This window comes from Hemiscyllium ocellatum, chromosome 42 (genome assembly GCF_020745735.1).
Source record: "Hemiscyllium ocellatum isolate sHemOce1 chromosome 42, sHemOce1.pat.X.cur, whole genome shotgun sequence".
NCBI lineage: Eukaryota > Metazoa > Chordata > Chondrichthyes > Orectolobiformes > Hemiscylliidae > Hemiscyllium > Hemiscyllium ocellatum.
The window spans coordinates 33825506-33848112 of record NC_083442.1 but is presented as its reverse complement, the minus strand read 5'-3'; the positions used below and the strand labels follow the sequence as shown (position 1 = coordinate 33848112).

At 46.4% G+C, this 22607-nt stretch overlaps 1 protein-coding gene across 1 annotated transcript in view; it reads left to right on the top strand.

Annotated features, from left to right (window-relative positions):
• iqgap1 (IQ motif containing GTPase activating protein 1) overlaps positions 1 to 22607 on the top strand; it is a 116418-nt gene that overhangs the window by 44388 nt on the left and 49423 nt on the right. The window contains exons 6-15 of the mRNA XM_060853925.1: positions 582 to 649; positions 7282 to 7395; positions 8597 to 8775; positions 9384 to 9474; positions 12277 to 12440; positions 12835 to 12922; positions 13793 to 13956; positions 15052 to 15212; positions 17150 to 17274; positions 19308 to 19471. Of these exons, the coding sequence (XP_060709908.1) occupies positions 582 to 649; positions 7282 to 7395; positions 8597 to 8775; positions 9384 to 9474; positions 12277 to 12440; positions 12835 to 12922; positions 13793 to 13956; positions 15052 to 15212; positions 17150 to 17274; positions 19308 to 19471 (1318 nt within the window). The remainder of the gene's footprint in view (positions 1 to 581; positions 650 to 7281; positions 7396 to 8596; positions 8776 to 9383; positions 9475 to 12276; positions 12441 to 12834; positions 12923 to 13792; positions 13957 to 15051; positions 15213 to 17149; positions 17275 to 19307; positions 19472 to 22607) is intronic.

The window sequence follows — 22607 nt, the reverse complement described above, 5'->3', positions numbered from 1 at the left end:
TACCGAATCTATCAATCCCTTTAACATTTTGAACATTTTCAACAAATAACTGTCTAAATTCTGGGAAGCGTTGGTGGCAGCACGGTGGCTCAGTGGGTAGCCCTGCAGCCTCACAGTGCCAGGGTCCCAGGTTCAATTCCAGTCTCAGGCGACTGTCTGTGTGGAGTTTGCACATTCTCCCCATGTTTGTGTGAGTTTCCTCTGGGTGCTCCAGTTTCCTCCCACAGTTCAAAGATGTTCAGGTCAGATTTGCTAAATTGCCCATAGTGTTAGGTGCATTAGTTAGAGGGAAATGTTGGGTGAGTTACTCTTCAGAGGGTCAGTGTGGACTTGTTGGGCCAAATGGCCTGTTTCCATATTGTAGGGAATCTAATCTAAAAAAACTTTCCCTTATCATTTAATCACTGTATCTCCGTCTGTCTCTCTCTCTCTTATGAACAGTGGCCAGTGTGATACTGAGGCCTACAGTAGACCTTTGAGGACAGGGTGGGTACAGGTTTGGTGGATGGAAGAGGGAGGTATTATTGTCACTGCACTGTGCTCAGATCTTCATTGATTTATCCTCTCCATTCCTTTGGCAGCTTGTACCTCTTTAAACTGGGATTGGCTCCACAGATTCAGGATCTTTATGGAAAAGTTGCTTTCACAGGTGAGGATGGTTCAATTTAATCGACTGAAAATCTTTGTCAAATAGTGACTGTTGTTTGCTACCACATTATAATGCTCATGTAACTCTGAGTTATGTCTCTGTGTTACACGGGGGCTGATAAACAGGGTACATTATAGTAAGAGATGTTGATGGACACAGAGATGGTCTACAGATTGTGAATTCAGAGTTCTGCAGTGTATACACTATATGTGATGTGTTGGGTTTGTGGGTGACTGCACCTGTTTGTTCTGGTGGGGTGTTGGATCCCAGAGGGGGGCAGTGCATGTGGGTGCTGCCATGTGTGCCAGCCAGCATTGGTACCTGCTGGGAGTTACTGACAACACCAGAGATCTCTGAGGAGGGAGATCCAGGGCCCTGGGGGAAGGCAGCAGGATGGGGTTTATTGTTCCGGGGGTTGCTTGTCAGCTGGTCACAAACACGAGGATGGTTTGGTTAATTCTCCCAGAGTGACCTGCAGTCCATGACACCTGGGTTCACAAGGAGTGTATGGAAGGAGAGCCCAGCCCCACATCTTTGGGGCACACTATCAGCCTGGTGTTACAAGAGAACATCAGAACCCTGTCTACATGAGAGCCCTGGGAGGGCTTTGTGGGGGGGTGGAGGGGGTGTTGTTCATGTGCCAAGTGTAGGTTGATGAATGATTATGTTGTTAAAGCTTTTGTTATGAACCATCCTTCAGAGAGTGAGTGGGGAGTGTGTCCAGTACACCCAGATTACTGGGGATTGCTGTGACTCCACACGAGAGCACTCTTGGCCCTGACAGTTGTTGATTGAAACTCCACTCCAAAAACATGAGTGTCCAGACTCCAAGTGTTAGACTGAGGGAGTGCAGCATGGTAGGAGGTGCCAATGTTCACACAAGACATGAAAATCAGAATTCCATCTGCTCCCACCAAAGAGCAGGGAATATCTTTACATCTTGACCAATAGATTGTCTGGTCAGTTTGGGAGAGCAAGTTGATCATATTTTCCACACACTTCCCAACCTGCAGGAAAACTGAGGCCAACGTGATCCCTCGCTATCAGGCAATGGGAATCCCTGTCTCAGGGGAAAGCAGGAGAGAACAGGGAGCTCCGAGAGCTCCAGGTGAACTGCTGCTGCCAGCACACACACAATGGGCTAAATGGCTGCCCCTGCTTTCTGTCTTTCTCTGGCTCTCTCTCTCTCTCTCTCTCCCCGCCGCTTTCACTCTCTCTCTCGCACACTCTCCCTCTATCTCTCTCTCTCTCACACACTCACACTCTCTCTCTCTCTCTCTACTCTCTGTCTCTCTCTTTCTGTCTCTCTCTCTCTGTCTCCTCTCTCTTTCGCGCTCTCTGTCTCTCTTTCTCTCTCTCTCCCCTCTCTCTCTGCCTCTCTCTCTCCTCTCTCTCTCTCTCCCCCTCTCTTCCCCCTCTCTTCCCCATCTCCCCCTCTCTCTCTCTCTCTCTCTGTCTGGTCCCTCTCTCTCTGTCTCTCTGTCTCTCTCTCTCTCTGCTGAAACTGCAGTGGTTCCAGACAGCTGGGGAGCTATGTAGAAGGGAGCTGACCTCATCTCCTGGGCAGTAAGATTGAGTTGCCAGGCTTCTGTGCTGACCCCGCCTGTTGGCTGCCACAATTGCTGACAGCTTCTGGACCGGGAAGAGGAAATTCAGCTCGGGTTTCCATTCCCAGCTACAGTGAGTGTTCCTTTGGAAAGTACAGACAGGCCATATTTGGGGTTGGGAGGAGGGTGGCATCTGACTGAGTCCTAGAGGTCTCCCTGTCCTCCATACACACTGTCCAGACCCACAGGAGACTATTTCGGAGAGTAACCCAAAGGCATTACAGCATATGTAAAGGAGCAGAATATTATTTACATAGAGGAAGCTACAGCTGAGGGACTGGGGACTCCTCATGGGTGAATCACAAAATGCTCATGCCCAAGTACAGCTGGCAATAGGGAAGCCAAATGAAACGTTAGCCTTTACTACAAGGGAGTGGAATATAAAAGCAAATAGCATTTCCCTAAAACGATACAAGGCACTAGTCATGCCACAGCTGCAATACTGGGAACACCTTTGGGCTCCTTATTTCGGCAAAGATGCATTGGCATTGGAGACGGACCAAGTAAGGTTCACAAGGTTGATCCTGGATGTTGAGGGACTTTCTTATAAGAAGAGGTTGAGTAAATTGAGCCTGTACTCAGTGGAGTTTTGAAGAATAAGAGACAGCCTTATTGAAGCATTGAGGGTTCTTAAGAGACTTGACAGTCAGTGTGGACAGTTTGTTTCCCTTATCTGGGAGAGACTAGGACTAGAAGGCATCACCTCAGAGTAAGGAGATTGAAGACAGAGATGAGGATTTTCTTCTCTCAGAAGGTAATGAATTTCAGGAATTTTGACCGCCGCTGTTGAGGCTGTGTTGTTAACTATATTCAAGACTGAGGTTTTTAATCAGGAAGGGAATTAAGACTTGTGGGGAAAAGGCAGGAAAAGTCTAGTTGGGGATTATCAGATCAGCCGTAATCTCATTGAATTGTGGGGCAGACTTGATTGGCTGAATGGCCTGTTTCTGTTCCTACATCTTGTGCAACATAACTCAGCAAGTGTCGGCGCCTTCACATGAGGAGGTAGGAAATAGATAATCTGATTTTCTGAGCAAAAGAACTGCTATCTTAACAGTTGTTTCCAGTGCACAGACTTTAATCAAGTCTGGCTAATCATTTGGCAGCAAACATGCAAAACACAGATAGCAGTTACCAAACACCAAGTCCAAGAGTGCTCTCAAATCTTGTACCAGAGCCAATCAATTCTATTGTCAAAGCCGTGTACAGAATTGTTTCTACAAAGCCAAACACAACAAATAACATTGCAGGGACTTGGGGCTTCCTGGAAACTAATTTTATGTAAATCTATTAAATTGTAAATGAACAAGCCTGTTTGTTTGTCAAGCCTGACCCTTCTGCCAACTGTGCAATGTCCCAATCTTTGCTCCTGCTCTTTAAAGGAGGTCCTGTTATTCAGGGAGCTGGGAATATTCCAAACAGCCAAGTCCAGTGAAGAGGAAAATAAGAGATTTTAGGGAATGAGTAATTTTCCAATCATAAATTTCTCTGGGAGAAGGAAAGCCCTTTAGAGGACAAAACCATGAGCGCATTTTCTTTTCGGCTCACTCTCGTCACGTACCTACTCCAACGACAAGGCAGTATTTCCGTGAATCCCCAGAAACTCCACTCAGGGTCATAGAGGTGTACGGCACGGAAAACAGACCTTTCAGTGCAAAATGTCCGTGCTGACCAGATATCCTAATCTAATCTAGTCCCACCTGCCTGCACTTGGCCCATATCCCTCTGAACCCTCCCTATTCATATACCCATTCAGATGCCTTTTAAGTGTTGCAATTGTACCAGCCACCACTACTTCCTCTGGCAGCTCATTCCATACACATACCACACTCTGCATGAAAATGTTGCCCCTTAGGTCTCTTTTATATCTTTCCCCTCTCACCCTAAACCTATGCCCTCTAGTTCTGGACTCCCCCACTCCAGAGAAAAAACTTTGTCTATTTATCTTAACCATGTCCCTCATGATTTTATAAACCTCTGAGGTTAGTCCTCAGCCTTCGACACTCCAGGGAAAACAGCCCCAGCCTGTTCAGCCTCCCCCTGTAGCTCAGATCCTCCAACACTGGCAACATCGTTGTAAATCTTTTCTGAACCTGTTCAAGTTTCACAACATCCTTCAACCTGCTCCCAATATGAAGGAGACCAGAATCGCATGCAGTATTTCAACAGTGGCCTAACCAATATCCTGGGCAGCCACAACATGACCTCCCAACTCCTGTACTCAATACTCTGACCAATAAAGGAAAGCATACCAGATACCTTCTTCACTATCCTATCTATCTGTGACTCTACTTTCAAGGAGCTATAAACCTGCACTCCAAGATCTCTTTGTTCAGCAACGCTCCCTAGGACTTTAACCATTAAGTATATAAGTCCTGCTAAGATTTGCTTTCCCAAAATGCAGCACTGCGCATTTATCTAATTAAACTCCATCTGCCACTTGTCAGCCCATTGATCCATCTGGTCAAGATCCTGGTGTGATCTGAGGTAACCTTCTCGTTGTCCAATTTTGGTGTCATCTGCAAACTTACTAACTGTACCTCTTATGTTTGCATCCAAATCATTTATGTAAATGGAAAAAAGTAGAGAACCCAGCACCGATCCTTGTGGCACTCCACTGGTCACAGGCCTCCAGTCTGAAAAACAACCCTCCACCACCACCCTCTGTCTTCTACCTTTAAACCAGTTCTGTATCCAAATGGCTACTTCTCCCTGTATTCCATGAGATATAACCTTGCTAATCAGTCTCCCATGGGGAACCTTGTTGAACACCTTACTGAAGTTCATATGGATCATGTCTATGTCTCTGCTCTCATCAATCTTCTTTGTTATTTCTTCAAAAAACTCAATCAAGTTTGTGAGACATGATTTCCCACGCACAAAGCCATGTTGACTATCCCTAATCAGTCCTTGCCTTTCCAAATACATGTACATCCTGTCCCTCAGCATTCCCCCCAGCAACTTGCCCACCACCGAGGTCAGGCTCACAGGTCTATAGTTCCCTGGCTTGTCCTTACCACCCTTCTTAAATAATAGTACCTCGTTAGCCAACCTCCAGTCTTCTGGCACCTCACCTGTGACTATCGATGATACAAATATCTCAGCAAGAGACCCAGCAATCACTTCTCTAGCTTCCCACAGAGTTCTGGGGTACACCTGATTAGGTCCTGGGGATTTATCCACTTTTATGCGTTTCAAGACATCCAGCACTTCCTCCTCTTAACATTGACATTTTTCAAGTGTCACCATCTATTTCCCTACATTCTATATCTTCCATATCCTTCTCCACAGTAAATGCTGATACAAAATACTCGTTTAGTATCTGTCCCATCTCCTGTGGCTCCACACAAAGGCCGCCTTGCTGACCTTTGAGGAGCCCTATTCTCTCCCTAGTTACCCTTTTGTCCTTAGTGTATTTGTAAAAACCCTTTGGATTCTCCTTAACTGTATTTGCCAAAGCTATCTCACTTCCCCTTTTTGCCCTCCTGATTTCCTCCTTAGGTATGCTCCTACTCCCTTTATACTCTGCCAAGGATTCACTCGATCTATCCTGTCTATACCTGACATATGCTGAAAATGTGTTGCTGGAAAAGCGCAGCAGGTCAGGCAGCATCCAAGGAGCAGGAGAATCAACGTTTCGGGCATGAGCCCTTCTTCAGGAATGACATATGCTTCCTTCTTTTTCTAAACCAAACCCTCAATTTCTGTCGTCATCCAGCATCCCCTACACCTACCAGCCTTTCCTTTCACCCTAACAGGAATATATTGTCTCTGGACTCTTGTTATCTCATTTTTGAAGGCTTCCCATTTTCCGCCATCCCTTTACCTGCGAATATCTGCGCCCAATCAGCTTTTCAAAGTTCTTACCGAATACCATCAAAATTAGCCTTCCTCCCATTTAGAACTTCAACTGTTATATCTGGTCTATCCTTTTCCATCACTATTTTAATACTAGTAGAATTATGGTCACTGGCCCCAAAGCTCTCAATTTCCCTCTGACTATTAGGGGGTCTATAATACAATTCCAACAAGGAATTTATTTCTCAGTTCCACCCAAAGAACTTCCCTAGATGTATTCCTGGGAATATCTTCCCTCAGCACAGCTGTAATGCTATCCCTTATCAAAAATGCCACTCCCCTTCCTCCCTTGCCTCCCTTTCTATCCTTCCTGTAGCATTTGTACCCTGGAACATTAAGCTGCCAGTCCTGCCCATCCCTGAGCCATGTTTCTGTAATTTCTATGACATCCCAGTCCCATGTTCCTAACCATGCCCTGAGTTCATCTGCCTTCCCAGTTAGACCTCTTGCATTGAAATAAATGCAGTTTAATTTATCAGTTCTACCTCTTCTCTGCTTTGTTCCTGGCTGTTTGACTCACTTTTTTTGTCAACAATACCAGTCTCAGATTGATCTCTTTTCTCAGTATCTCCCTGGATCCCACCTCCACCCCCCCCCCCCCCCCCCCCCCATCCCCCAGTATTATAAATCCTCCCAAGCAGCTCGAGTCAATTTCCCTGCCAGTACATTAATCCCCTTCCAACTCAGGTGCAATCCGTCCTTCTTGTACAGGTCACTTCTACCCCAGAAGAGATTCCAATGATCCAAAAATGTGAATCCTTCTCCCATACACCAGCTCCTCAGCTATGCTTCCATCTGCTTTATCCTCCTGTTCCTACCCTCACTCGCCAATAGCACCAGGAGTAATCTCGACATCACTACTCTCGATGATCTCCTTTTTAAATTCCTAACTAACTCTCTATATTCTCCCTTCAGGATCTTATCCTTTTCCCATCCTATGTCGTTGGTACCAATGTGTACAATGACCTCCTGCTAGTCCCTCTCCTACTTCCTTCCTTTTAGTTCATTTAAACAAAGAGTTGGCAAGAGAGTGAGGGATGGGCGAGTGGGTCCAAGAAAGGGGCAAGAGGGCAGGGAGGACAGAGCTGGGGGTGGGCACTGGGATTCCAGGGTAAGGACACTGTCAGACTCAGTGCCTAAATCCTGCTTTTCTCTTTTCGGTTTCAGAGGAGGAGATTAACAACATGAAGACAGAACTGGAAAAATATGGGATTCAGATGCCTGCGTTCAGTAAGATCGGGGGAATTTTGGCCAATGAGCTATCAGTGGATGAAGCTGCCTGTAAGTGATGTTGAGCTTTGGATCCTGAGAGTTGGCGTCCTGTTATATTTTCAGTCTGTTGTCCTGACTGTATTTCTCAATCCCAGTTGGGACAGCAGGTCAACAAATAACAGACACACCACTGGGGGGAGAGGGAGAAGGTCAAAATTGGTTTTTGTTCCGAATGGCAAAGCTTTACCTTGCACTGGGTGAGGTGTGTTTCGGTGATGGCCGAGGACGGGATTGATGTGAACTGTGACACTCTCAATGTCCAGGTTCTCCCACAACGAGTGGCCCCTTTTGGGGGAAGTTGGCTGAGCCAGACCTCAAGTATCCTGCAATACCCTTGTGATGATGTCACTGCGTAAAAATAAAACAGTGTGGGCAGAAATGAGAAAGGAGAGGGAGAGAGAACACGGGGAGAGCTGGGTAGCAGCCAGAAGTCTCGTCACACGAATGTTAATCACATGTCCAGAGAATCTTGGGGAATAGACCCATTGTCCGTCATGGTAGTTTGTGGAAAAGTCTGAGTAAAGTAACAGGTTGGTGCCTGGTGTATCTCTGAATAGCAGGTATTGTACTCTTTAGTTTTAATATGTCATAAATAATGTCATAAAGAAGACCAAACCTGAAGACAGTTCTTGACCGTGTTTTCTCCTTAGCCTTGAACCCAAACTCATGGGTGTGAGCTGAAAACCACACGTCAAAAGGTCATTGTCTGTGGAATTGTACTGTGTGAGGTGGAGCACCTCCAACAATAACGAAAGGTCCTGAGGTGTTCCACAGGTAGATACATCAAACAAATCTGACACCAAGCCACATGACAAAATGTAAGAACAGGTGATCAATACCGTCCAACTGTGAGGTTTTTAGGAGCATGTTGAAGGAAGTGGAGAGAGAGAGAGAGAGGAAGGTGGGGAGATTTAAGGAGGGAATTCCAGAGCTTGGAGCCCAGGCAGCTGAAGGCACAGCCACCAATAGCGAAACAATGCAAATCAAGGATGCTCCTGAGACCAGAGCACCAATATCTCGGAGGGTTGTGGTCCTGTAGGAGGTTCCGGACATAGTGAGGGAATGTGACCAGGGAGGAATTTAAATGAAAGTTTTAAAATCGAGATAGTCAGTGAACGGGGGAAAGGATGGATTTATGGAAGACAAATCTCCGACTATGGTTTTAAAAGCTGACAATCTGCTAATTAAGGTTTTCTGCCCTTTCCCACAGTGCATGCAGCTGTCATTGCCATCAATGATGCCATTGAGAAGGGAATTCCAGCAGAGACCCTGGCAGCAATGCAGAACCCCAATGCTATGCTACTCAACTTGGACTCAACACAAAGTGTGCAGTATCAGAACACCTTGAGTGCTGCCAAGCACGAGAAAGTGGCAAACGCCCGGAATAAGGTGGGCATCAACAAGTAAAGGGGTAGAGGGTGTCTCTGTAAAAGGAGGCAGTGGACAGTATGTGTTTATGTGGGACTGGTGTGGGAGATTAGCTGACTTACCCTCTTCCCTATTAATCAGCATCATGCAGTTCCTTAAGAGGAGCTGAAGCAGATGCTGGAGGATTCTCTTACACTTACCTCCGCCTCTGTTCACATTACCTGAACCTTCCTGTTTTTGTTATTCATGTTTGGAACGTGAGTGTTGCTGGCAAGAGCGGGATTCATTGCCAGTTCTCAAATGCCCTGGAGAAGGTGGTGCTGAGCTGCCACTTTGAACCATGTCAGTCCAAGGCCTCAGTGTTCCCTCAGTGTCAGGCCACACCATTTCACATGCTGTTTAAGAATCACCACCATTGCTGTGGCTGTAACTGCAGAGGGTGGTAGCTATCCTGCCCTGAGCGTCAGAGTGCACCAGAACCAAGATGACTGTGTCGGAAGGATCCTGGGCCCGGCCCATGTAGAATGAACAGCTTTTTGTAGACAGGTGGCAGAGGGGGTTGGTGCGTTCCAGAAACCCGGAAAGGAACAGGGAACTGAAATGTCTGCTGTGATTCTGTTTTTTTTAAGGATGTGCCTGGGAGCCCTCAGGAAGAGAGAGATGTTTATGAAGAGCTCCTGACACAAGCTGAGATCCAGGGAAATGTAAATAAAGTCAACTGTAAGTTTGTGAAATCTCTCAACTTGGTCACAGTGTGAGGTCTTGGGTAAAGTGGCAGTTGTGCTAAGTCAGTGAGGACAGTGACTCCTGGCTGCTGTATGCAGGAGACTCATAGTGGGTTGCAGTGCACTCCCAGCTTGGAATCTCCCGTTGATGAGTAACGGAGCTGGCACCTTCTGAGGAAGCGGACAGCAAGGCAGAAGCTGTCCAATTGATTGACCTCTTTTTGTCACCCCTCCCCAAACTTAATACACATCCTGCCAGCTTCGACAGAAGCTACTTGAATCTCTCTGCATGAATGTTGGTCATGGCTCAGTGGGGAGCACAATCATCCCAAATCACAAGATTCTAGGTTCAAATCCCACTCCCCACATTTAAGCACACAAATCTAGGCTGACACTCTAGTGACCCTTTGAGGGAGTCCTGCACTGTCAGAGGTACCATCGTTCAGATGTGACTTCAAACTGAGACCCTTCTCAGGTGAGTGTTAAAGATCCCGCGGTCAGTGTTTTGAAGACAAGCAGAAGAGTTCTCCAGTAATTATTCTTCAACCCAACGTCACACCACGACCAACTCTCAGGTCATAATTGCACTGTTGTGTGTGGGAGCTGGCTGTGGCGTTTCCTACATTACTAAAGCTATACATTGCTGAAAATGTGTTGCTGGAAAAGCGCAGCAGGTCAGGCAGCATCCAAGGAGCAGGAGAATCGACGTTTCGAGCATGAGCATCTGCAGTCCTCACTTCCTCCTCGAAGATTTTAACCTACTGCGAATCCTCTTGCAAGGATGCCTTCCTTGAAGAAGCTCTATTCCTCCGAAGGGCTCATGCCCGAAACGTCGATTCTCCTGCTCCTTGGATGCTGCCTGACCTGCTGCGCTTTTCCAGCAACACATTTTCAGCTCTGATCTCCAGCATCTGCAGTCCTCACTTTCTCCTTAAAGCTATACATTATTGGCTGTAAAGTACGTTAAGGTTAAAAGTGAAACGTGCTTTATAAATGTCAGTGTTCTGTTTCCTGCATCAACTTTAACCTTGAAGCCAGCCACCCAGTCTGTTGCTGGACACATTTTCCTGGAAGAAGACGCCCAGCCGTCAGTGTCTGATCAGGTTTCCCTGGGTGTTAATGTAAACACACTGCCTCTCAGGTTTGTTATGCCATCCACACACAGCTGAGTTCTCATGAAGACTCACTGATTTCAAAACGCTAACTCTGCTTTCTTCCCACAGATGCTGCCAGACCTGCTGAGTTTCTCCAGCAATTGCTATTTTTCTTTCATGTTTTGATATTACTTGGAAGTTTATAACCAGTTTATTTGCAGCCTTTGTTAGGTTTTTGTCATCTTTTAGTCAGGTTTTATAACTTGCCTAATCCTCTGCTTACTATGGAGCCTTGACATACTATTATTCCACGTTCAATTGGATTAATATCCTTAATTTCCCTGGTTAACCATGGTCAGTTTGCTCCCTTCCTAGTATCCACTGGGATATATCTTTGTGAGTTATCACCTGTTTTGTTAAATGTCTGCTTTGGTCCTTTCCCACTCCACTCCAGCCAACATAACCCTCATTCCTTTATAATTACCCTTATTTAAGCTTAGCACAATTATTACCAACCCAGGTTACTCACTCTGAAGCTACATTCTAAATGCTAAATTAGATTAGATTAGATTCCCTACAGCGTGGAAACAAGCCCTTTGAACCAACCAGTCCACACTGACCCTCCAAAGAGTAACCCACCCAGACCCATTTCTCTTTAATGCACCTAACACCATGGACAATGTAGCATGGCCAATTCACCTGACTTGCACATCTTTGTGATTGAGGGAGGAAACCGGAGCACCCGGAGGAAACCCACGCAGACATGGGGAGAATGTGCAAACTCCACACAGACAGTTGCCCGAGATTGGAATCGAACCTGGGACCCTGGTGCTGTGAGGCAACAGTGCTAACCACTGAGCCACCGTGCCGCCCTACTGAGTCAACGTCCCACCCTATAATGTTATGGTGACTATTTCATGACGGATCTTTTACTCAGAAATCCTTTATTAAACTTTCCTCATTACATCCGAAACAGCCCGATCCCTGGTTGAACACAATGCATTGTTTTAGAAAACTGTCCCTCACACTGCATCGAGATTTGTGACTCTATTACTGTTCAACACTGGTGCTAGCAAACATTTGTTGCTGACCAACTCTGCCCTCCTGTCACCATTCCGTGCACCATCAGGAGGCAGCACAAGCCTTTGATCATTTCAAAGAGTGATTATTGTTGACCGACTCATGGTGGCTCTTCCAAGTGCAGTTAATTTTAATGATGGTCGACAACGCTCATCAGTTATCTTCCTATAAGTACCACCACATCACCTCCCAGACCTCCAGCCCCTCTCTCCCACCAGTGATTGCTCAACATGGCCACCCTCTAGATGCCCCACCTTCCCAAAGTCAATTGGAAACCCAATGGTCCAGTTGAAAGAAAATTTAATTAGGGTTTTTTATTCCCATCCCATGATGCTTCTCCCTGAACTGCTCACAACAGGAGCCTGAAATCCCGAGAGACTCTGGGGAAATGGGGCAATGCTGGACAGATAGAAACATCATGTTTCATCAGGAGAGTCGGGCTGTAGGATAATTGCATCTGGTTTCTCACCCTTAAGTAAGGGTAGTTCTTCCTAGTAACTGTTTTGAGTTTATTTTCATTCGTTTAAATCTACCAATGTTTGGTTTGGTTTGAAGAGCTATGTAGAGCTTTCCCAACCAGGGTGTAATGTGCCCTTTGGCCCATTGTCCTATTGTGATTTCAGTACAGAATGGCCTGAAGAACGTAGATGGAGCTCTGGAGCAACAAGATGGGAAAGCTCTCTACAATGCCCTGAAGTCACCAGCCTTGGGCCTGCGAGATGTGGAGTTGGAAAACTGTGATTGGTACCTCAAGCAGCTGTCCTCTGACAAACAGCTGAAAGCCCAGGTAATGAATATCTGGCAAAAACGACGGAGTGGGGAAGTGAGGTGTTATTACAATCTGAAATATCTCACTTGAAAAGCTAGTGAAATCATTTTTCATAGTAACTTTGAAAAAGGAATTGGATGTTAACTTGAAGGAGAAAAATTTTCAGGACATTGGGATAAGAACAGGGGGAGTCAGACCCTTCACAGGCCAGGAATGATGAAATATCACTCAATATAAAAAACTCAGGGTGGCCAAGAGGGTGATGCACTGTTACTGGGATTGCTACAGTGTTTAGAGAGACAGGACATTGGGATTGATACTGCTTTCAAATATATCAAAGAGCTACCAATAAGTTGCTCCATGTTGCTAATCTCTATTCTTCCTTAAATCCCCATCACATTCTGCTGAACAGGAGCAGGGCTCAAAGGACCCTCTGACGAAGGAGGAGTTACAGGTCGGTGTTGACCAAGCCAATCGAGACGGTCGTCGGTTCAGGAAAAGTGAGTCGTCACCACATCTTTGTTCTCTGATTAGGTTTGGAGCTTGGGTGTGGGTTCAGTCAAGGAGAAAATAAACTAGAGGAAAGCATTTGTAGTTCAGTCACGCTCTTTAATCCTGGACCTTATCAGCGACTTATGTTTTTAATGACAGGACCAGAATTCCCTGCCTGTCCCTAATTGCCCTGTCGATGGTGATGGTGAGCTGTCGCAGTCCATCACATTGATGTACACCCTTAGTATTATTAACAGGGAGCTACCTACATGAAAGAAATATATGTTTAAAAATTACAGATATTTCTCAACAAATCTAAAAGCGTTTCAGTGCAATAGTCATTTTATGATTAGTGAGAGCTCCTGAAAACAATGTTAAATTATTTCTGATGTCTGAGGGAAGTAGGCCGAGCAGAACACAAGGAGCGTTCACTGCCTTTCTTCAAACTGTTTTATAAATTCAAAATCAAGTAGATGAGCGTCTGTTGACCATCTGATCCAACATATGAGCAGTGTCAGTTTCCTCTGCAAGTGTTTGGAGGACAATGCAGAGGTAGCTTTACTCTGCCTTTAACTGCATGCTGTCTCTGTCCTGGGACTGTTTGATGGAGATAGGCTGTGCCTGAAATTGGAATTTCTTCCATTTACAACAGCAACTTTGACATTAATTTCTATACTTTGGGATATTGTAGACCCTGAAATGACCATAATTTAGGATCCATTAACCCATAAGGTATGGGAGCAGAATGAGTACCTTCCGCCCATAGAGTGTGCTCCCCATTTGATGTGTTTCTCAGTCCCATTTCCCCTGCCTTGTCCCAGTAACCCTTGATCCCTTTACTAAGTCAGAATGGAATTTAATTGAATCTCTTCTTTCAGTGCTGGAGGCTGTATCTCGAATCAATGCAGCGATCCGTAAAGGAGTAGCAGAGGATACAGTGACAGAGCTGATGAATCGCGATGCCCAGTTACCAGAAGTGCACCCATTTGCAGCTGAGTTGTACCAGCAGGAGCTGTCCACCCTGCAACAGCAGAGCCACCAGGTTGGTCATTATGAGCTAGCAAGGCCAGAGCTCCATAGTCAGGGTCTGATTCAAGACAGTTTTTTGAATCATAGAAACCCTACACTGTGGAAGCAGGCCATTCAGCCCATTGAATCCACACCAACCTTCTGAAGATATCCACCCAGACCCACGCCATACCTTATCCCTGTAACCCTGCATTCCCCACAGCCAATCCACCTAGCCTGCACATCCCTGGACACTATGGGCAATTTAGCACGGCCAATCCACCCCAACCTTTACATCTTTAGACTGTGGGAGGAAACTGGAGCACCCAGAGGAAACCTACGCCCTAAAGACTGGGTTGCTAAAACATCCATGTCTGCCCTGTCCTTGATAAATACGTTTTGTTTATTCCCTACACTAATATTGAAAGCACCATAAATATCAGAAGCATCATTCCTGGAATTTTAAACTCCAAGCGTCAATATCTTCTGAGACGTCCTCACATTTTTTTCTAATGGTATTAAACATTTTCAGCAGCACTGGCCAGTATTTATTGCCCGTCCCTCGTTGCCCAGAGTCAACTAGATTGGAGTGAGCCAGGTGTGTAGATCAGACCAGGTGAAGAGGCAGATTCTTGATGTTTTTTCTCAACATTGGACTGTGGTTACGTAATCGCCGTTACACTAAGTTTTGATTTCATATTTCTGTGACTTAATGTTTCATCACCTGCCCAGATGGGATTCGAACTCATGTCCCCAGAACATTAGCCTGAGCCTCTGGGCCACTAGTCCAGTGGCATTACCACTGCCTCCCACCTCCATATTGCTCTCCCTTTTACCACATTGTCATTTAATTATCTGCTTTTACAAACAAAATTAGCTTTGTTCAAAATCCCCTCCAGATCAAGGAATGTTTCCTCTGAACCTCATCACAGGGATTAAATAGGTGGGTAGTCTCAGTGATGGGGGACAGTGCACATGGGGCTGTGATAGGTTTTGCAAAGTTGATGGGCGAATATTTCATGGGTACTTTATTTAATTGGTTAGTCATTATTGCATGCTGCAAGTGTTACTTACATTTTCATTGCATGAAAGTAACCAACATTAAATGTTTACATGTATCTGGGAACAGGGCAACTTAACCCATGCTGAGCTGGCTGTTGCTGTGGAGATGCTGTCTTCTGTGGCACTGATCAATCGTGCTCTGGAGGCTGGGGATGTGAATGGGGTGTGGAGACAGATCCAGAACCCAGTGACAGGACTCACTAACGTAGACGATGGCAACGCTCAGAGGTAAGAACACAGCCTAGAGACCAGGCTTTAGGAAGCCAGGGAGGGAGAGACGGAGCCAAATAATAGAGTCATCGGAATTGTGGGTTAAACCTCCTGTTAATGACAACAACAAGTTGGAATTATGTGGTACCTTTAACATTGTGACCATTCTAAAATGTTTCACAGAGCATTATTGAAATAACTGCACAGAGGCCAGTATCCCCTCACCAAGGCACTCCTTATTTAGATATGTACTGTACATGAGCTCTGACCTGACAGCTCGGAGTCAGTCCTTAGACCCAGGAGCCCGTTTGACACTCCTATTTATTTTTTTCCTTTTTTTAAACAAGAGAGCTCTATCCTAATATTTGAGCTGACTATTAAGAAGCAAGTGAAAGAGCACTTTTTCACATAAAAGATAATGGAAATCCGAAAACGTCTTCCTCAAAAGATTAAGTCTGCTTGGCTGACAGAGATATATATATACATTTTTTAATTAGGTGAAGTTATTGATCAACAGCAGGTAAATGGAATTGAGGTACAGATTAGACATGAGTTGCTACTCTGCACTGTGCACTCATAATTTTTAACACTTTTTATCAAATTACTTCTTAATGGCTAAAAAAATACAAATAAATTTGATTCTGTCTTTGTACTCTGTGTCCTGGGGAAGCTGCACTGTGCGATAACTCCACAGAGGCTGGTATCCCATCAGCAAGTCACCCTTTAATTTCACATGGAGAGTCCTTGATACTGATCCAGCTCCCTCAGAGACAGCTGTCAGTGAGCAGGGCCCCTGAGACTCTTGTTTATTTTTTTTCTTTTTATTTTAATCTCTCTTGCAGCCATGTTGTGTGTGTGCTGTTTATATGTGTCAGCCAGGGCTCACATTAATGACCCCAATAAAGAATCTCAGTCAATGGGATCCACTCAGCCATGGTTCCAATCACTACCATCAACATCGAACATTTGACTCTATCACGACCACACACACAGAGCGGGATGGAGCTGGAGAGGTTTTGGGAAGGACAGCTCTTGGAATGGAATGCCCGTCCAATGGGCAAGGGATGAAAATCAATGATCCTCGATGAAATCAACAGTACAATCAGAGAAGCCCAGAGATCTCCGAGGATAGCAGAACTGGAGGAGGGGTTTACAGGGACAGAGAGAGAGAGGGATATGGCTTTGGAGGGATTTGAAAAACAAGCAGCTGCCCGCCTGAGAGCCAGAGGGTGAGCGGAACTTGGTGAGTGTTGGGATGTTGCCAGCAGCAGAGTTTTGAGCGTCATCACAGTACAATCACATACGTACGATCAACCTCTACCTCACCATCTTGTTCGTAGTGATTGTAATGAGGTCAGCCACCTGGACCTCATAGAATATGAGTTCCCGGATTGGATCTGTTAATCTGGACCAACCAGGGAGCCCTGGCTGAGAGGTTCTGTTCACTCTGAGAGCTGAATCAGTGTCGAGGACTATCTGGTCAGCAAGGACGAGTTGGACCGAAGGGTCTGTTTCCATGCTGTAACTCTCTCCATGTAAATAAAGGGGGACTTGGTGACGGGATATCAAACTCTGTGCCGTTATTTCATGTTCGTCCATCATTGTTACTTTAGATTTGGCTGTTTGTTGGTATTGGAACAAGCCTGTTTTGCCATTCAGTTCAATAACAGCTGATCTGTATTTTAGCTTGGTCTGACTGCCTTGATACTGCAACCTTTACCAAAATCTTCTGACTCACAGTTTTGTCAGTTCAATTTATCCCCAACTGAACAACACAGAGACAGAGTTCCACATTTCCACTTCCTGTTTCGCAACATTGCCCCTTAATGAACTGGCTCTTGTTTTGAGGTTTTACAGTTCATTCGACTCAGTGAGATTCTTTTGAGATGTCTGAAACACACTGATTGAGATCACCCCTCAGCTTTGATCCTCACGGTGCCCTTTGTGTGTGACAGGTATGTGGATGAGCTGATGAGAATGAAGGCCAGAGCGCGAGCAGAGAACAATGAGTTTCTCACCTGGAACGATATCCAGGGATCGGTTGACCAGGTGAACATAGTGGTCCAAGAGGAACATGATCGTAAGTAGACAGTGGGAACAAGAAGCCAAGCTGCTCCTGTACGCTTTCCCTCTCCCTCACGCCTGGGTCTATTGTTGACTAATTGATAAGATTCATAGAAACCCTACACTGTGGGAACAGGCCCTTCAGCCCACCAAATCCACACCGACCCTGAGAAGAGTAACCCACCCAGTCCCTTACCCTATATTTACCCCTGGCTAATGCACCTAACCTACACATCCCTGAACTCTATGGGCAATTTAGCATGGCCAGTTCACCTAACTTGCAAACCTTTAGATTGTGGGAGGAAACCAGAACACCTGGAGGAAACCCACGCAGACACAGGGTGAATGTGCAAACTCCACACAGACAGTCACCTGAGGCTGGAATCAAACAGAGGTCCCTGGTGCTGTGAGGCAGCAGTGCTAACCACGGAGCCACCCTGTTGATCCTGTGATTAGCCAATTATACCATGTGAATGTAAAATGGCAGGAGGAGAGTCTAGGCATTGTAGCCTTTAGCCCTGTCTTAATTGTCAGTGTTTTCAAATGTCCATTCTTCCGATCTTAAATTATCCTGTGAGAATCAAATCAACTATAAAACAAGTAAGGAGGATGCAAATGGAATATTGGCCTGAATAGCAAAGAGAGAAGGCTTGTGAAAGTAGGGGACACCTGTTACAATAGTAGTGGATATTGGGGAGACTGCAGCTAAGTTTCATATCATCTCCTCACTTAAGGAGGGGATTAAGGGGGCTCTCTTGTGGTCCAGTGATAGTATCCCTACCTCTAGACCAGGAGGCCTAGTTCAAGTCCCACCTGCTCCACTACTAAATAACAACCTCTCTGAATGAGGTTGATGAGAATAATAGATTAAATAACAGGTTTTGTTAAAAATTATGAAGTAAATGTAAGGCTGTCTTGTGGTGCAGTGCTAGCATCCCTATCCTTGGACTGAGAGCCCTGGGTTCAAATCCCACTTGCTCCAGAGGTGTGTACTAACATCACTGAACAGGCTGATACGAACAGCAGATTGTGGATTAGTGGTGCTGGAAGAGCACAGCAGTTCAGGCAGCATCCAAAGTGCAGCGAAATCGACGTTTCGGGCAAAGCCCTTCATCAGGCTCACTGCCTTTATTCCTGATGAAGGGCTTTTGCCCAAAACGTCGATTTCGCTGCTCCTTGGATGCTGCCTGAACTGCTGTGCTCTTCCAGCACCACTGATCCAGAATCTGGTTTCCAGCATCTGCAGTCATTGTTTTTACCACCTTGATGAGAACACCAGGTGAAGGGGATGTACTCTATTGGACGTAGTTCAGAGAATGGGTCACCAGGCTGATATCTGGGATGAAGGAGCTGGCTTGTGAGGAAGAATTGAGTAAGTTGGTTCTGTACTTGCTGGAATTTCAGAGAGTGAAAGCTGATCTTACTTAAAAATAATATTCTGAGGTGACTTGGCAGGGTAGATGCCCCCTATCAGAGGGAACTCTAGAAATCAGGGCAGATTTTAAAAATAAGGGATTCTGCATCAGGGATGGAGATGAGGAGGAACTTCATCTCCAGAAGGTTTGATAACGGCTGGGTGGTCAGTGAGTAGTGACGAAGTTACTCAAAGCTGGGTTGGACAGGTCTTTGACTGACAATGCGTTGAAGTTTCCGAGAGCAGTCATTAAGATGGCCCATTCAGAAGCCAAGATCTGATTGATAGGGAAGCAGGCTTGATTGGTCGAATGGCCTACTGCTCCAATTTCCAAAGAGAGATATCACAAGGGAAGCTAATCACCCTCTTGCCTAATACTCTGGCTAATTGCTGCCTGCATTCCACACACACCGCACCACCCCAACCTTGGCACTGAGGACAACTGGCTGTGCAGAGATCCCATTCTTGGAGGAAGGAAAAGAGGCTACAGCTCTGTAATGGGTGATTTGATCCTCAGGACTGCTTGTTCAGTTTGTCACCATCTGTGTGCCTGTATGCACACGCATCTGTATGTGTACCTGTATGTTCCCAGCCTGAGTTGAAGGCTGTTTCTGATCTGCTGTTGTATTTCCCAGGAATTAAGGCGATTGGCCTGATTAATGAGGCTGTGGATGAAGGGGATCCTCAGAAGACTCTGAATGCACTGCTCCTGCCGAGTGCCAAGCTGGCTGATGTCTTACCCCCCGTGGCTGAGCATTACCAAGAGACCCTCATTCGGGCCAAGAGAGAGAAGGCTCAGGTATGGAATTCAGGAATAATTCACACACAGACGGAATCCGACAGCAACCCATGGCAGGGAGTCCTCTCGTATTCCTTGGCCAGTCCCTCACATGCCTGATCTCTGTCCACCTCAGGATGGACCTGAAGTAGTCCCACTGCACTGGTCAGACCCCACACCATCTCTCACTGATCGGTTTGTGTTCTCTCGGTCCAAGGCTCAATCACTGATAACTTTGCAGCAACTTTCCTGTGACTCCACACAGATGTGTCTGGAGCTCATTTAAGACAGGAGCCAATTCCAGAGAATTCCAGCCCAATGGTGGGATATGGCAACTCCCCAGAGTATGGGGTATCTGAAGGTTGCTGCTCGCGGTTCTAGGTTCTAGGTGATCTAGGTTCACTCGCGGCTCTGTGCGGTATTAGTCTGGTTCAGTTTGGATGAGTTGCAGCAGCAGCACCTGAATATAGAGCCACTGAGTGCTCACATGGTCATTAAGGCAGAACAAGACTGGACACTCCTGTCATTTCTTCCCTCCATGGCTATTAATAGAATTGTCTGTGTGTCTCTCAATCTTGTCACTGTGTTCTTCTCTCTATCTATCTCTCTCTCTCTTTCTCTCTCCCTCAACATTATGTTCTCCTTTCTCACCCTTGTCATTGTTCTTTCTCTCCTTCATCACTGTGTTCCTTTTTCTCTCTCTCTTTCTCTCATCACTGTGCTCTCCTCTCTCTCGTTCCCTCATCATTGTGCTCCCCTCATTATTTCTTCCTCTCGCTCTCTATCTCTCTCCTTTATCACTGTGCTGCCTTCCCTCTCACTCTTCCTCCCTTGTTGCCGTGCTGTTGCCCAACTTTCCCTCCCTCCTGGTTTTATCCATTTGTAATTCCAGTACCAGTTAATATGAATTGTACCAATCCGCAGCAGCTTTAATACATCACAAATCAATAACAAATTCATTACAAGTTTATACCAGTTGTAAAATAAAACTCAGGTGCTTTTCCACAAAGCTTGAAATTTCCTGGAAAGTATAAAGTTTAGTGAAATTTCCAAATCCTGTTTTTTAGTGGAGGCATGTAATTTAATTATAGAGTCAGAATGGTTACAGCACATTAAGGCCACTCTGCCTCTCTGAGATAGTAATGCAGCAAGTCCCACTACCCTGCCTTTCCCCTGTCCTGGACAAATATAAACAAGGAAATGTGCCTGGAAGCAGCAAAGAAATGCAAGGTGTACTTATAACATCAAAGAGTTAACGTGAATACTGTTGTTGTTTTGAGCATGCTGAGCACTCTCAATCTGGACAGATCTGCATCATGATTGGCAGAGATTCATATAACCTTGGGGCCTGTCCAGGGCAGTTCCCTGCAGAGCTGCCTTTTTGAGCAGTGGCTTTTGGCTGGTTCACTGGTTCTGGTAAAGGTTGAGAATCAAATCCCTGATATCCAGCTTGTGAGCTTAAAATAAAACTTTAAAATCTCCATTTATGGACCTGACTCCAGCAGCAGTAGCAACAGGTTCCGCAATCTCTCACAGGAGGTTAAGTTGCAAAATTAATTCAAACGTTGGGATACTTAAACTTTGATTTTAACCTGAATTATTTCAGCATTGCTGTAGCCTCCATAACACTCTGTGTCAGCTGAGCGCAGTGAGGGACTCAGCCATCCTCTGAATCTGAGGGTCTCCTCTTCATCCCCATCACAGAGTTTGAGCTGTTTACCCAGTCTCTCACTCTGGTGCTGGGGGAGTGTTTACCCAGTTTCTCACTCCGGTGCTGGGGGGAGTGTTTACCCAGTCTCTCACTCTGGTGTTGGGGGGAGTGTTTACCCAGTTTCTCACTCCGGTGCTGGGGGGAGTGTTTACCCAGTCTCTCACTCTGGTGTTGGGGGAGTGTTTACCCAGTCTCTCACTCTAGTGCTGGGGGGAGTGTTTACCCAGTCTCTCACTCTGGTGTTGGGGGAGTGTTTACCCAGTCTCTCACTCTAGTGCTGGGGGGAGTGTTTACCCAGTCTCTCACTCTAGTGTTGGGGGAGTGTTTACCCAGTTTCTCACTCCGGTGCTGGGGGGGAGTGTTTACCCAGTCTCTCACTCCGGTGCTGGGGGGAGTGTTTACCCAGTCTCTCACTCTGGTGTTGGGGGGAGTGTTTACCCAGTTTCTCACTCCGGTGCTGGGGGGAGTGTTTACCCAGTCTCTCACTCCGGTGCTGGGGGGAGTGTTTACCCAGTCTCTCACTCCGGTGCTGGGGGAGTGTTTACCCAGTTTCTCACTCCGGTGCTGGGGGGAGTGTTTACCCAGTCTCTCACTCTGGTGCTGGGGGGAGTGTTTACCCAGTCTCTCACTCCGGTGCTGGGGGAGTGTTTACCCAGTTTCTCACTCTGGTGTTGGGGGGAGTGTTTACCCAGTCTCTCACTCTGGTGTTGGGGGGAGTGTTTACCCAGTCTCTCACTCTGGTGTTGGGGGGAGTGTTTACCCAGTCTCTCACTCCGGTGCTGGGGGAGTGTTTACCCAGTCTCTCACTCTGGTGTTGGGGGGAGTGTTTACCCAGTCTCTCACTCTGGTGTTGGGGGAGTGTTTACCCAGTCTCTCACTCTGGTGCTGGGGGAGTGGTTACCCAGTCTCTCACTCTGGTGTTGGGGGAGTGTTTACTCAGTCTCTCACTCTGGTGCTGGGGGAGTGTTTACCCAGTCTCTCACTCTGGTGTTGGGGGGAGTGTTTACCCAGTCTCTCACTCTGGTGTTGGGGGGAGTGTTTACCCAGTCTCTCACCCTGGTGCTGGGGGAGTGTTTACCCAGTCTCTCACTCTGGTGTTGGGGGGAGTGTTTACCCAGTCTCTCACTCTGGTGCTGGGGGAGTATTTACCCAGTCTCTCACTCTGGTGTTGGGGGGAGTGTTTACCCAGTCTCTCACTCCGGTGCTGGGGGAGTGTTTACCAGTCTCTCACCCTGGTGCTGGGGGAGTGTTTACCCAGTCTCTCACTCTGGTGTTGGGGGGAGTGTTTACCCAGTCTCTCACTCCGGTGCTGGGGGAGTGTTTACCCAGTCTCTCACTCTGGTGCTGGGGGAGTGTTTACCCAGTCTCTCACTCTGGTGTTGGGGGAGTGTTTACCCAGTCTCTCACTCTGGTGCTGGGGGAGTGTTTACCCAGTCTCTCACTCTG